The sequence below is a fragment of the Haemaphysalis longicornis genome, unplaced genomic scaffold (genome assembly GCF_048455015.1).
Source record: "Haemaphysalis longicornis isolate Haplotype H1 unplaced genomic scaffold, Haemaphysalis longicornis Haplotype H1 scaffold_324, whole genome shotgun sequence".
Classification (NCBI taxonomy): Eukaryota; Metazoa; Arthropoda; class Arachnida; order Ixodida; family Ixodidae; genus Haemaphysalis; species Haemaphysalis longicornis.
In genome coordinates, this window is record NW_027526344.1 from 139,745 (window position 1) to 154,068 (window position 14,324).

At 48.2% G+C, this 14,324-nt stretch overlaps 2 protein-coding genes across 2 annotated transcripts; both read left to right on the forward strand.

Moving 5' to 3' along the window:
* Positions 1–89: 89 nt before the first annotated feature.
* Positions 90–6,726, forward strand: LOC144177846 (small ribosomal subunit protein eS19-like). The gene is made up of 5 exons (XM_077705429.1): positions 90–168; positions 424–494; positions 582–682; positions 4,113–4,296; positions 6,603–6,726. The coding sequence occupies exons 2-5, from the start codon at positions 424–426 to the stop codon at positions 6,691–6,693; spliced, it is 447 nt and encodes a 148-aa protein (XP_077561555.1). The 5' UTR covers positions 90–168; the 3' UTR covers positions 6,694–6,726.
* A 1,149-nt stretch (positions 6,727–7,875) lies between these two features.
* Positions 7,876–13,336, forward strand: LOC144177847 (transmembrane protein 218-like). Its single transcript, XM_077705430.1, has 2 exons — positions 7,876–8,002; positions 12,742–13,336. The coding sequence occupies exons 1-2, from the start codon at positions 7,890–7,892 to the stop codon at positions 13,025–13,027; spliced, it is 399 nt and encodes a 132-aa protein (XP_077561556.1). The 5' UTR covers positions 7,876–7,889; the 3' UTR covers positions 13,028–13,336.
* Positions 13,337–14,324: the final 988 nt, after the last annotated feature.

The following is a 14,324-nucleotide window of genomic DNA, read 5'->3' on the forward strand; positions in this document are numbered from 1 at the left end:
AAGATTTTTGTAGTGAATAAAATAAACTACTAGATAGAAACGTAGCCTCCTATGATAGCAAGCAAATGAAAAGTAGCTCACCCACCAGGCGGCGACGCAGCATTTTCCCGGCATTCTTAGCGCTTTTCCCCACGTTTCCGTTCCTTTTCAATCTCGAGCGTCGCCAAGGTATGTGTAGGCTTAGCTTACTGTCTATTTTCTACTATTTTAAAGTGTAAAAACTTCGCTGCATGGTAAAACCAAGCCATGGGCGTACCCTTTATGTAGCGAGACACGCGGAGTCAAAGCATCTATCGAGTTGCACGGCGGCGTTTTTGCCCTCAGCTTACATGCAAGTTACCATGTGACGCGCGGATAGTTCGTGACTGAGTTAATCCGCTGCCGTGTATTTATTTGCCGCGCTGATCGTTTCTCGTATTTCAGATGCCGTCTGTCGGAGTCAAGGACGTCGACCAGCAAGCATTTGTGCGGGCGCTATCCGCCTTCCTCAAAAAGTGAGTGTCCAGCATGTCCCGGCGTGTAGCGCGCCTGTGTTGTCATGAAGGCCTAGCAACCGGCACGCTCCTTTTCCCCTCTGCCAGGTCTGGCAAGCTAAAGGTTCCCGACTGGGTTGACGTTGTCAAGACTGCCATCTACAAGGAGTTGGCCCCCTACGATGAGGACTGGTTCTACACTCGATGCGGTGAGCACCGTAGTTTTTGTTAAAGATGCACCACGCAGGTTTCGCTTGCATAACACTTCGGGTGTCATTCGGAGGCGTGTTCGCTTGAACTCCTACTGAACATTGGCGAGGGTGATGAGCATGCGAACGTAATCAGGTCCCAATGTTTTCTTCAGTTGTACGCTCGCCCGCCCTAGCAACCGGGCAATCTCGTGTTATATCCAAGCATGCAGCTGCAGTAGTGGGTAGGAAGTTCTGCATCAGCTTCTGTTTTCACTGCGAGCTGGTCGTATCTCGGCTGTCGGAAGGGGTATGCTGAGATCTAGAGTGGTTTCATGTGTCAGTAGCTTTGGTTTGTAGCGCATTGCAAACATTACCAAAACCCGTGCTTTCCCACAAAAAGTTCGGGACAAGTGTGCTTCTGGTCGACGCAGTGACGCCCGACGGTACACCTGTATTGTAAAAGTTTTGCAGTTTTTTTTCTTTTTGCCCTTCCCACCTTGTTCGGCTTCCAAGGACTCTGCTCAGAGTACAGTTATAAAATGATTGCCTTAAAGAAAGCAGAGAGCAATTAAAGGGACACTAAAGGGTGGAAACAAGTTAGCCTGCATCGATACGTTAAGGTGCCGGGGATCCGAATTCACCATTCTCACAACTCGCACTTTAATGAAGCAGAAAATGCCAGGAACAAGTGCCGACGCCCCACACGCTTTTGGGTACTACGGTTTGTGACCTCACAATATTCCTGCGTGGCTCATTGGAGAAGCGCCTATAAATGTTTTTCCTAAAATACGCAGTTCCGAAGTGGTTGAACATGCGAAATAAGTGTAAATGAACGCTTTCCGTGAGATTTGATTTACGCAGGGAAGAGATTCTATGCACTGCGAGACAGGCTGCTTCCCTCGCGCTCATCAGCCATCGTGCTTTCAGTTTTGTTTTTAGAAAGCATTGGTGCGCATTTAGCCAAGTCAGTAACCTACCACAGGGAACACCCGAGCATCTTCAAGCAATATCTCCGGCAGGGTACAGCAGAGGGACACGATGCAACTTGTGCTCTTCTTTCGCTTCGAGCCGCTGTTGATAAATAATTCGTGCTCGCAAGCTCATCCCCTTGTTCCGTTTTGGCCAGGCGTAGCCGCTCCGAAGTTCGGCCATTCTGCCACGAAAACTATACAGACAGCTGCTGGAAGCAAGTCTGTATTTCACGCCAGGTTGGCGCGAGGGTAAAGAATGTGAGATCGACGGTATTGCCAGACGAGCTGAGGTGAAGGCTACCGCAGAGAAACGCTCGCTTTCTTTGCGGATTTCTCAGGAGGTGACGCATCGTTGCTTGTTAAATAAAAGCCGAAAGTGCTACGAAACGTACGAGTTTTCAGTTGAAACAAAATTTCATTCAGCCTTTAGTGTCCCTTTAAAATCGTGACCTGTGGCAAAGTGGTGGAATGTGGACATTTGCATGCGCCTTACTCGCCATCGCTGAGTGCTCCACCTGGTGTTCTCATTACAGTGTTAGCCCTCTGTATGCTCCGTGTTTTACGTGCGTACCGTGTTGACCGGGACCCACCTGGGCACTTGCGCATTCGTACTGGCAGGGTGTTATACCCTGGCTAGGGTGTGAATGTCATTTGACTCAAATGGGGTGCTTCAATTGCCATTCAGAATCCATCGTGCTACACTACAATTTCGATGGCATTTGAAAGCTTTCACAATTGCTTGCCGTGGTGTAGTGGTGCTGTTGTCGGCCCGTTTAATTTTCGTAAAATGATATCAAATTAGAAGAGACACGAGTTTTGACTAATGGGGTGGCTGTTTGTGTAGTTTATTTTTTCAATGACCAACTGGTTTTGAGAGCATGAAAATTAAATATGGTGATTCGATATGTTAAGTAAATGAGCAGTGAACAAAGTTCCACAAACAAAAATATTTTGTTTGTTTTACATACGAAAGTATATTTTTTATTGCCGATTGAAGACTGCGTGCGAGAGTGCTAGGAATGACATTTGAAACCCCAAATCTCTCTAGGTGCCCATTTGGCTCGAATGTCATTTGAGCCGAATGGCATTTCAAAACCTGGTGTAGCAGCACAACTCGAGTCAAATGACATTTGGTTCAAATGACATTATGGCGCTAGTGGAGCAGGGGTATTAGTTCCGCGGGTGGGCCCTCACCATGCTTGCGCGTTCATTTCGGTGAGGGGTGTCTGTGCACACAGGCGCAGTTGGCTCCCAGTCAACACGGTACGAACAGAGCACACGAAATGCTAACTCTTTACTAGCTCGCTTATACTTTACCCCTTTGTTCCCAGCCACACCATACAAGTATTTGCTTGAAATCTGGTTGCCGGCGGAATTCAGTAATGGCTCATTGCAGGTTTTCCCAAAAAAGGCTATTGCCCAGCTTTACAAAGGGAGCTTGCCGGGCATTTGGAGGCATTGAAATGCAAGATTTCAGGGGATGGGCAATGCTTGAAGTTGTCATTGGGCCTTTTCGATTGTCAGTCCCAGACCGTCCACAGACTGCCAGAGATGTGGTCCGGGGCTTGATTTTCCCATGTATTCAACGCAGTTCTTGGGCTGCCTGGGGGCTGTCCAGGATTAGTAAATCGAGGATGCCCAATGAAATCGGTATTTCAATCCTAGAAGGAGATGGGCAACGTTTCAGGAGGGTAGCTCTCTCGGAACTTTGCAGCATGTACACCCGTTGGCAAAATAAGCCGGGCCACACGAGTGCATCATCACGCAATCTGAAGATGTCCTTCTGTTGTCGAGACATCCAACCACAATCGCTGTCTTTCCCCTCTCTTTAAGTGCCAAAGCCACCACGTTCAGCGTTTGGGGCAACAGGTCACTTTCTTTGCTCAACACGTGTTAATCACACACTCTTTGGCAGTGGACAGCGAGGATATGCAAATTCTTGGTTAAAACACAACGGCAGGTTTTATGCAAACAATTGAACCACATGATTGAGCATGCGTGGCAGAAATTTGTCACCCATATGGGCAAGGTATGTTATTGGTTGGATTGGGGCAGAGCCAGTTAAGCACACGTGTTGAGCGAAGAAAGTGACCCCTTGTGTCAAGCGCTGAATGTGATCTGCTTTGGTGCTTGAAGAGAAGAATGATGGGGCAGCGATTGTGGTTGGATGTGCAGCAATGTCTTTATGCCAGAAGGGTGTCATCAGATGGCACGGTAATGCATTTTGCCGCCAGGTGTACCTAACATAAGGTGCTGTCTTTCTTCATGGCAGAAACAAGTCGCAAGGGGTGTTGTAGCTACCTCCAGAGAAAATTTTTCTTGTGCTAGCTAGACCGGGCGAGCTGACTTGCCTGGTGTGAGAAGTGAACACTGTGTACCTACTTGGCCTTGTCAGGAACACTTCTTGGTATATTACCTTTGTGTGCAAAAGCAGTAATGCCCTGATTTTAGCTCTCAACGTCCGCTTTTTTTTTCAGCCTCGGTGGCGCGCCACCTGTACATGCGCTCCCCATCCGGAGTGAAGGCCATGCGCAAGATCTACGGCGGCCGCTACCGCAAGGGCGTGCGCCCCTCGCACTTCTGCCCCGCCTCGGCCAGCGTGGCGCGCAAGGCCCTCCAGGCCCTCGAGCAGCTCAAGCTGGTCGAGCAGGACCCCAGCGGGTGAGTGTGGGGCCACCGCCCTCCTTTCTTTGAGTCGGGGAACCCCAAGAAGGGGCTCATCTTTGCTCGAGGGGAAGTTCGGCTTATGGCAAAGCTCAAACTGCTGGCGTGAATATTAATGGCAGCAGAGGAAGCAGTGGCGTCTGCCCAGCCACTTCTCAGCGATTTCTCTCTGGGGTCACAGATACAGTTGTGCGATTGGAAGCCGCTGTCAAGAAACGTGAATGGGCAATTTTGGTGGAGCTTCTAGTTCTGTTTGACTGTATCACGTAAATGCTAGCTTGCGTTTGACGCAGATCACTATTTTTGGTGTTTGCTGATGTATTGTCACTCCTATTCGTGTGGCTTTTCTTTTATTAACTTTTGTGACTGGGACGGAGCTAAGAGAGTTACCACAGGCAAGTTCTTTCAGATTGAACAAAGTTCTATTTTGTCTTCGTGGCCCCTTGAATAAATCTGGGGGGAAATATTTGACACGCGACTTGGGATGAGAATGCATGGAATCTAGCTGAAATTTTTATTGCAGTATTGGAAAATGTCACATAGCCAGGCTTCGGGCTGCAATTCTTTTGATGGGAAAGAATTGGGGCTGTCGACTGAACTGTAGGAAAATGTGGTCCATAGCGCAGGACAGCCAGAGTTGATTTGAGGATGCGATAGCGTCAGTGTCTTCCCCTTTTGGTTAGGCAGCTACTGCCAGGGCATCTGTCGGTGCAAGTTCGAACATGCAATAGCTGTGGCATAATTCTTGCCTAGATTTTTTTGCATGCCGGGGAAACCTAGCTGTAAGAGGTAGCCCATTGGTTGTACCAAATCTTCAGTACTTGATTTCAGTGTGTCATCGTCTGGTACCGCATAATTCTTCATTCCCAAATGGCTGAGACAGTAATACCCCTGTCACACGGGCACTTTCAATTGCAGTTGAGTCTATCCGGATCGAGCTTAATTCGGATCAAGCACTGCTACATAGCAGTTTCAATCGCAATCGAGTCCAATCCCGCTCAAACTTAGTCCCAGTTCCCCAAGCGCGATCGGACAAAAGCGGTGGTACTCTAGACTCTGCTGACTAGTGGCACAGAAGTTGACAACCTCAGCTAATGCCAGAAATTATATCAAATAACTCAATCCAAAGAAGCGTGAGTATACCTACGGCCATGCAAAGTTGGCGTACACCGGCCACGAAGTACATTTTTGGCGCCATCTGGCATACGTGAGTGGAACCGGTGCAACTTCTCAATCAGGATTGAAACATGCTGTGTAGCAGCAGTGGCGCATTGAGTGCATTAAAAAAGTCGATCGCGCATCGCTTCAATCCTGATTGAAAATGCCCGTGTGGCAGGGGTATGAGTCACCTGATCCTGTGGCACTATGGAGAGTTGCAACTGTGTTATACTTGCTGGACATTGCACTCCTGTCATTCAGCATGGTGGTGTGCAATACAGGAACGTACCTGCATATTGCTGGAACTTGAGAATTCGGGAGACAGCTGTTTGATAGAACATCTATTTTGACAAAGGCAGAACAAGTGCATACATTTTTCGATTAAGGAAAAAACATGAAGCAAAAACCCCCCATGTTGCTCCGTGGTTTCAAAAAATTGAAAAATTGAGGATGTGCATTTTTTAGACAATAGCTGTGCGAGGGGGTCTTGCAAAAATCAGTGGCTAGGAATTTGAGTTATGGAAAAAAGTCCACTTCGGCATCACACTTTGAGCATGTCTTATTTTTAGGTGACCGTTACAGCAGATGTCTTCAGACACAATGTTGAGGTCCTGGGCCATCCAAAGCAAAGTTGTCTTAGAGTCGGTGCGGCTGATATCATCCGAAAGGTCACATGCAGACTTGTCAAGTAGCGACGTTTCTGTGACTTTAAATGTGTCGTGAAAAATGGGTGCCGCACAGTAAAACGGGACCAGAGGGAGAAGGAATTCTGTGCTACTCACTAGGTGGCACCGGCTCTCAGATTGGCTGAGGAAGTGGCAAAGTTCAGTGCGATAGCATCGATAAGTTACCACCGGTTTGGATAGGTATGGGGAGTAAAGTGCTGAGTAACACTGAACCATGGTAGGGATTAGTACCTCAGGCAGACAACACTGCAGTATACCACAATGTGTTGACCTTTGAAGTAAATCAATACTAGGGCAATACTACACAAGAGGTTCATCTGACATCCTTGCGGTGCTGCATGTCTGCTCTGGGCAATTGCAAGCCTCATTTTTCTGTGCAGTGCCCTTCTTTACAAAGGCTTATGTTTTTGTGGCTTGTTTCTTGCTTACCTGTGTTTGTGTGCCGTCGTTCTGCTGCAGTGGCCGCAAGCTGACCAGCCAGGGGAGGAAAGATCTTGACCGGATTGCCGCCCAGATCAAGATCAAGGCGTCTCCGGCAGCTGCCAAGTAGACGCGCCTAGACAATAAACCTTTTCACCATGCCTCTGTTTGTGTGCGTGCGGTTGTTTCATGCTGTCTACACATTGACTTGTTAATCAGCGCAGTTGCTAGGGCAAGTGCGTCTCTTTGAGCCTTGGACCATGGGAGTTACGCTGCTTCTATAAAGCTCTTGGCCACGTAACTGCTATTGCAATTATTGCGCCACTTTGGGGCTTTGCCCGCATTTTCTCGTCAATCTGAATTTCTACCTCTCAGGTCCCCTGAATTATTTTCGAAACCTTCACGGTGTGAAGTGATGGCCATGAAGTGTCTTTTCACAGCAGCTTAGAAGCTGGCAAGGGATGTCCAGAATTTGAAGTTTCATTGGCCACCACTGGTTTCCTGAGGAGAATGCCATTGCCATTACATGCATGTGGACTATGTTATGTTCTGAAAGCTTTAGTGCTGCTGCACTCTGGTTGGACAACAAACATGGATTAGAACCTGCAGGTTAATGTGATAAGGGAAGCTCATCTGAGCTATGCAGAAAAGTCTTATTTCTCTGAGCTGTCATTATGTAACTAGAAAAAGACCATTACTTGGACTGTACCGAGGAGGTTTTGATGGAGCAAGCACCCCCGTATTTGTTTTTTGGAATACGGGGGTGCTTGCTCCATCAAAACCTCCTCGGTACAGTTCCAGTAATGGTACAAAGTTCTAATGTCGCGGAAAAGGCGTGCTCGAGAAAAGGTCGCTTGAGCATCTTTTGGGTGCGGCTCCATGTTGAAACTTGCAAATGCTCCAGGCTTATCTCGGGAACGGTCTTCAAAAAAAAAAAAAAAATGCGAGGTTGCGTCTCATCCTTTGCTAAGCAAGCAATAGAAAGTCAGCATACCGTGGGTTCCGTACGTTTCGGCACCCGTCTGAGCGCGTGCACTGCGAGGAGGGCTGCACCCCACCTGAACGAATGCGTACCCAGTCGGGTGCCGGTACACATGGTATGCTAAAACTCTCGGTGGTGCACGGCGGTACTTTCCTGTTATGTGCTGGTACGCTGGAGGTATGGTACCTCAGCTGGAAGGGTTCTGGTTAGCGTCACTAAATAAGCTTTATTTAGTGACGCTACTTCTGGTCGTGAAGACTACGCGAGTAGTGAATTTCGTATTTCGCGCTGCGACTAGGAAGTTGCCATGGCAACAAGCGAGGATCTGTTTACAGCAGTGGGCCATGGCTGGGCCGCGCGTGTTTGGCGTGGGTATCGGCGTCTTCATCCTCGCCGTTTTGTGGGCAGTGTCTTTCCTCCTGAGCGTCTTCCTCTCCAAGACGCAAGGAATCTCGCGGTGAGTGCCGACCCGTCGTGTGAGGACCGAGGAAACCGCGCTCCGGACTCGGGAGCGCGGGAGGAGGAGAGTCGAGTCCGGCCGTGCTGCCGCCGATCGAGTGCGACTGATGCGAGATTCCTTTTCAGTAACTAAAATGCGCCCGCTAGAGTATAACTGCTAGTCGGATCCTTGCCTGCCGCGTAACAGCCGCTTCGTTTTGTTCGTGACGATGGTGTAATCGGGCGGTACTGATAATTCTGACTGGCGGCTTTCCACCGCGCGTCCTACAGTCTACATATGCTACAGTCTAGAACACTACTACAAGTGCTACAGGTGACATGGGAGCGGACATTATTTTGGTTGAGTCTTGCATCTGCGTTTAGATACTTCAGCTGCTAGAACAAAAATCGCAAGCCACTCAACTCGGCTCATGAGTGATGAACAGTGAACCTGAGGTTTTGAATAAAGTTACGAGCTCGTCTTTATCGGCGGTCATCGTGACGAAAGGTTCGCGTACAAATTTATTGACAGTACTGTTCATAGTCGAGGCTTTCATGAGACCAGGCGTTCGTGCACGCGTGGGAACAGCGGTGTTGAGAGGGCATAGCCTAGGAGGGGGAGAGCAAGCGCCAAGCAGGTGTGCAGCGTAGTGGGGAGACGGGGAGCGGGAGGCGGGAGCCAAGCGCAAATGGGCGGAGCCAAACAGAGGAGGAGAGCGCGCCTCCAAGAGATTGCTCGGAAAAACGCCAAGCGCAAGTGGGCGGAGCCAAACAGAGGAGGAGAGCGCGCCTCCAAGAGATTGTTCGGAAAAACGCGCATATGTAGGGTGTCCCAACTATCATGCACCGAGATTTTTAAAAAGAGCAATTGCGTTACTCTAAGAAAACCAAGTGCGTAATGTTTCGAGCACAGTGAAGTATCTGCCAGTAATTTTTCGTTAACTAGATCTAATTAATTAAATGTAATTAATTATCTAACTCGAGAAGTACTGTGTCCTAATCATTAAAGTGTCAATGAGGCACCCACCAGGTGCATCTAACTGTGGTGTTTTCAGCGACGAACTAATTGCGCACATTTATTTAGACCGATAAAGAAACTCTGCGAAATATGAAAAATACCACGTGACAGTGCTCCCGCCCACATCTAAAGCAATGCCCTCGAACAGGCTCCCTCCAAGTTTCCAAGATGAAATAAAGAAAAGAAATAAGAAATCACCCCCGAGTTTTAAATGCAGAGCATTTCTTAGCCTCGCCTGTTCCTGCGTCAGACGGTGTCAACAGTTTCGCGTCCGCAGCAGGTGCGCCTCTCCTTCCCTCCTCTTTCTCAACAGCAGCTGGCGCGCGCATGCGTCGTAGTCAGCCCGTTCGCTCCGTCGCGGTCTCGGCCTAACAGGTGCGTGATAGCAGCGCGGTGGGTCGTGGAAGGGCGCGCGCTGCTTGCGCATGCGCGCTCTCCCCCCCCGTACTGCTCTCCCTCTACTGCGCGCGCTGCAATTATAGCGGCTAGCGGTCGCTCGTGTTTCAGTCACTGCGTTGCTCCTTCCTTCCTTGGTTGACGCTCGTGCCCACGTTTACTCGTGTCTGCTACTCCAGCATCACGGAAGAAGCGATGGAAGCAACACTGCCTTCAATCAGTACTTAGGCCCCAATGCTCTGCATTTACTCGTGTTCCCCTTGCGGGAAGGCGCGGGAATTTTTTTTTGCCTTATCTGCCACAAGTGCCCTGCGAAACTTGCTGTGCTATTATAAAAGTGATGCGCTGTCTCTTCGTGCATGTGACAAGCAAAGCAGTTGCTTTCAATCAAATTATTTGAGGATGCTGGTGTTTGAAGCAAGTGGGAGTGCCGTCACATGGTTTTTTTTCATATTTCGCGGGCTTTCTTTATCAGTCAAACTAAAGGAGTATGCAATTAGTTCATCGCTGAAAATACCAGTTAGATGCCTCTCGTGGGTGCCTGCAAGTGCCTCATTGACACTTTAATGATAAAGACAGTACTTCTTGAGTTAGATAATTAATCACAATTAATTAGTTCGAGAGCATTAGCAAAAAAATTACAGGCCCCTACTCCACATTACGGGAAACATTATGCACTAGGTTTTGTTCGAGTACTAACTCCATTGCTGTTTGTTAAAATTTTTGTGCATGATAGCTGGGACACCCTGCATAAACGTGTACGCTTGGTGGTCAATCGTTTCTCGAATGTTCGGGAAGTAGGTAAAGTTGCACTCTCCGTGGAAGAAGCAGCCGCCCGTTGGGAGCGCCAGGGAGAGTTGGCACACGAACGGGAATCAATCTGCCGGCTTTGAGGAGTTCTATAAAACTTAGCCCCGTGATTCGGGAACGCCAGGCAGCTTTTAAGTCAGTGCAGCTGGGCTAGTTTTTGTCTCGTTCTGTCTTCATGTACAGGTGCCGTCAAAAGTAATTGGAACACGGTCTCGTAATTTACAGGAATTTCTTCTTCCAGAAACTGCCTGGCTGCATTGGTGTGCATTTAAAAGAGCCCTCCCTAATAGAAAAAGCTTCCTATAAACCGGTAATGGCCGTCACAAAGCTAGTAAGACAAATATTTTGTAATACTATTCACAAATCCTTGTTCCAATTAGTTATGATCGCTCCTGTACATATCCATTCATGTGGATAACTACTGCTGCCCCTATAGAAGCAGGGTGAAATTCGAGGTGCATAACGTTTCGACATATCCGTGACCACAGGAGAGCGGAAGGAAAGGAAAGTAGGCACGCAAGGACTTTAAGAACAATGACAAAGAGAGGGTGGTGCGAGCGTGGACGTAGTCGACGCCTGTCGCACAGTGGCAAATCTTTGAGAAACGCACCTCTTGAGTTAACGCAAGTAAGGACCCAAGTATAACAGCAAGCAAGCATGCAAAGATACAAAATACACACTGAACAGAGAGAGCTTTCGCAGACATGTGCAGCTTTGGGATTTTTTGTGGACTATTACTGCCTCGGGGAGCCAGAAGAAACATACACGCGCATGATTGGAACGCGGGCAAAGAGGTGCACTGCTTTTTTATTGACGGATCAGAAAAACACACGGAACGCCTAGTTATATACAGCTTCGCAAAATGTAACTGCCCTCCATAATTGCTGCTGGCCACCCAAGTACAAGACATAACGCAAAGCTTGTACAAAAAAAAAAGGCTGTGTACCTGCTTACTTCACTGCAAATGTCGTTGAAAGACAGTGTAGCCTTCTGCCACTTTAGTCAAGTAACTGTATCACCTCTCTGCTCTGCCCACCACTCACGCTGTTCCCCTCCGCTCTCTGTACTCCATGATAAAAGGCACTTAAACGTCTGCTGTATTCAATTTTTCTCTGCTGCTGGCATGCCATCTGGTGGCACCTCCCGCATAAGCCACAACCTCAAGGCTTGCGTGCAAGCCCTTCTTGTATTTTGTGGTTAAAATATTCTTTTTAACACGTTTTGTGTTTGCTATCGCAAAAATTACAACCATCTCTAGTATCAATTAAAAGAACAGTGGAAGTACCATTATGCGCGTATGTTTTGCCTCAAATATGCTTAATGTTTTCTTTTTGCTGAACAGTGTTGATGAGTATAAAGTTTGCTACCAGATTGGAAATGTGGAACACTGAATCTGTGGCAGGTTGAGGACTCGCATTTTGCCCCACGTTTCAGCCTTTGCTGAGCGACGAATTCCACCGTGCCTGTTTTGAATTGATCCTTTCTTTTCACCCACAAGAGTTTGGTCACGTTTTATTGTTCATCCTTTTCCTCTTCCGCTGAGAGTGAGAGTTTAGGGAAGGCCGGGAGCCTGTCCTAAACTGACTTCACTGCCCGTACAGCGTTGTCCGGTTTCAGAAGAAATAAGCCGGTGACTTTCCGTCAGGTTCAACAGAACTTAAGAAGTGGGACAAGAGAAGGCAACACACGATGCTGACCGGTTTGTTGGCACCGTTGAATATGCATGCAACTAACCCAAATAACTGTCTAAACTCTTTCGAAGTTTTTAACAGCAAAGCTGTTCAGTAAATCGTAATTTTTCGTGTCCACAGTTTAAAACACCAAGAAATTCCCGAGCACGCGCACGTGAGCGCAAGCCTTGCGGCGACCGCCCGGAAGTTCACAAAACCAAGAAAATGCCTAACGCTCGTGCGTACATACCTCGCGACGACCGCCCAGCGTCTCCTGCGCACATTTGTCAAGCCAAGCAAACCCACTTAGGGAGATTGCGGTGGCGGTCAGGCAGTTTAAAAAAACCAAGGAAATGGCGAGCGCTCGTGTTTGCGTGATGAGAAAGACTCCAGCGCCCGCCGTAATCGTGGCAACACTTGCTCGGAATGAGAAAGACACGTCATGGCGTACATCCCTCCAATGTTATGTCCAATGATTATCGCTTCCAAAAAATGAAAGCAGCTCACACTTATAGCAACAGCGATGGAGTAAGGGTCGTTGCAGCAGCGAAGAAGAAGCAAGTCGGCTGCAATCGTGGATTTGAACCTTTGTGATGGTCGTGAGTTAGATGGTCGTGAAAGTTAGATGGGCAGATGAGATCAAGAAGTTTGCGGGGATAAATTGGTCACAGTTGGCACAGGACCGAGGTAATTGGAGATTAATGGGAGAGGCCTTTGCCCTGCAGTGGGCGTAGATAGGCTGGTGATGATGATGATGATGATGGTGGTCGTGAAGGTTTCGTACGGCTACACTACCTTCATGTCTTACGCGTTAGTGTGAGCGTCCTTCATTTTTTTCTTTTTCCCTCTCCCAATCGTTTGCAGGGCTGCTGGAGTGTTCATCGCGGCGCTTCTAGGAACCGTCCTGCTGCTTGTGCTGCCGCAAGGCGAGGGCCAGAGAACGAAGTCAGTCGACATGACCGACCCGCTGTTCATCTGGCGCAATTCGCTGACCGTTCTCCTCGGCCTGTGCACACTGGCCTCGCCCGCACTCCTGCTGAAGATGCACTGGGGCGTTCTTGTGCAAGCACATAGCCTCAACCGCATGCGCATCGTTCGGCGTCGCAGCGTGGCTGTTGGCGCAACCGCCGAAGAGAGCGAACACACTTAAATGCTTGTGCCAACGTTTTTCCAGAGGAAGTATCAACTGGCAGTTCAGCCTGTCAGGTTGTCTCACCCAGACAAGCTACAGTCAACCCTTGTTGCAGTGAATCCTGATATAACGAATTATCAAACGCAACGAAAAATGCGCACCAACCACCCCGTGAAGGTGGTTGGAAAGTGACGCTGTGAACGATACGCGCACGCCCATGCGGGCGTCCCATGAGACATCACTTGAATTCACACACGTGCCTCTACAAAGAGTGAAACCAGGGACAATTGAAATTGCACTTAACCACACCATTTATCACTTCAAAGAGATTATTTACTAAGGTTAAATCAATGCATGATTCATGAACTGTGGTTGGTTGAGTTGTATTGGTGAAGCACATCAGTAGAAACTCTCTTTTTTTTCTTTTTTTTTTTTTATAAAATTAAAGGAAGCTCCAACCAGGTGTTAGACGACCTCACTTCTCCGTCTCTGGTGCCGCCGATGGAGTTGACGAGATCGACGGCAGAGACGGAGGAGAAGTGAGATGCCATGCATTGGTGTGGGCTTCCTTTAATTTTTACTACCTTCCAGCATATACGTAAGGCACGCACACGGCCATTAGACATACTGTGGACGCACAGCGGTGCAAGAGGTCGCGTGACGCTATCACTTGGCATTCAGTGAGAATGCAGGGGGGGTAAACCTGCAGGTGTGCTCGGTGAGTGCACCGTATGTCTCCCCCATCTCCACGTGGACTCGTAGCTCAATCGGTGAGGCAACGGGCACTCGCTCCGTTTCTCTATTCATTCCTGGTTCGATTCCTGGTGGTTCCAGTAACTTCTTTTATTTGTTTGTGGGAGTTTTCTGTTGATGCAAATAGTGGCGACAGAACCCTTGGGGGGTAGAGGTGAAAAGCTTCAGTTTAAAAACTTGAGAATTTGGTTGGTCATGCTGAATTTCAATGGCACTTGTGACGTGCGTCATGAAATGGTATTGGTTATAAAAATTTTTTTCCACCGTATGGCTGAAAATAGTGTCCAAGCTAGCATGCAGAGTGAAGCCTCTCCACAAACTTATTCACCAAAAGGGTGCATTATATAGGCAATTGTGCAAAAAATATAAGCAAGAATGTGTATTTTCCTCACCGTAGGTTCAACACGGGGGTGCAGGTTATAAACACAAAAACACGGTATTTGTAGTGTAGCACAGGTTTAAAATAGTTGTGTAGTTCCATTCTATCGTGCATGCTACATGCCTGCTGTGTGCTGAGCTCAGTTTAGGAATGTTGGATGTAGATTGTAGGAATTCTTGCTTT

Bases quoted from the DNA above. Each gene is read 5' to 3' on its own strand.
- LOC144177846 (XM_077705429.1), top strand. From the start codon at position 424: ATGCCGTCTGTCGGAGTCAAGGACGTCGACCAGCAAGCATTTGTGCGG. The intron at 495-581 runs GTGAGTGTCCAG...CCCCTCTGCCAG, and splicing joins CTATCCGCCTTCCTCAAAAA to GTCTGGCAAGCTAAAGGTTC. The intron at 4,297-6,602 runs GTGAGTGTGGGG...GTTCTGCTGCAG, and splicing joins GTCGAGCAGGACCCCAGCGG to TGGCCGCAAGCTGACCAGCC.
- LOC144177847 (XM_077705430.1), top strand. From the start codon at position 7,890: ATGGCTGGGCCGCGCGTGTTTGGCGTGGGTATCGGCGTCTTCATCCTC. The intron at 8,003-12,741 runs GTGAGTGCCGAC...AATCGTTTGCAG, and splicing joins AAGACGCAAGGAATCTCGCG to GGCTGCTGGAGTGTTCATCG.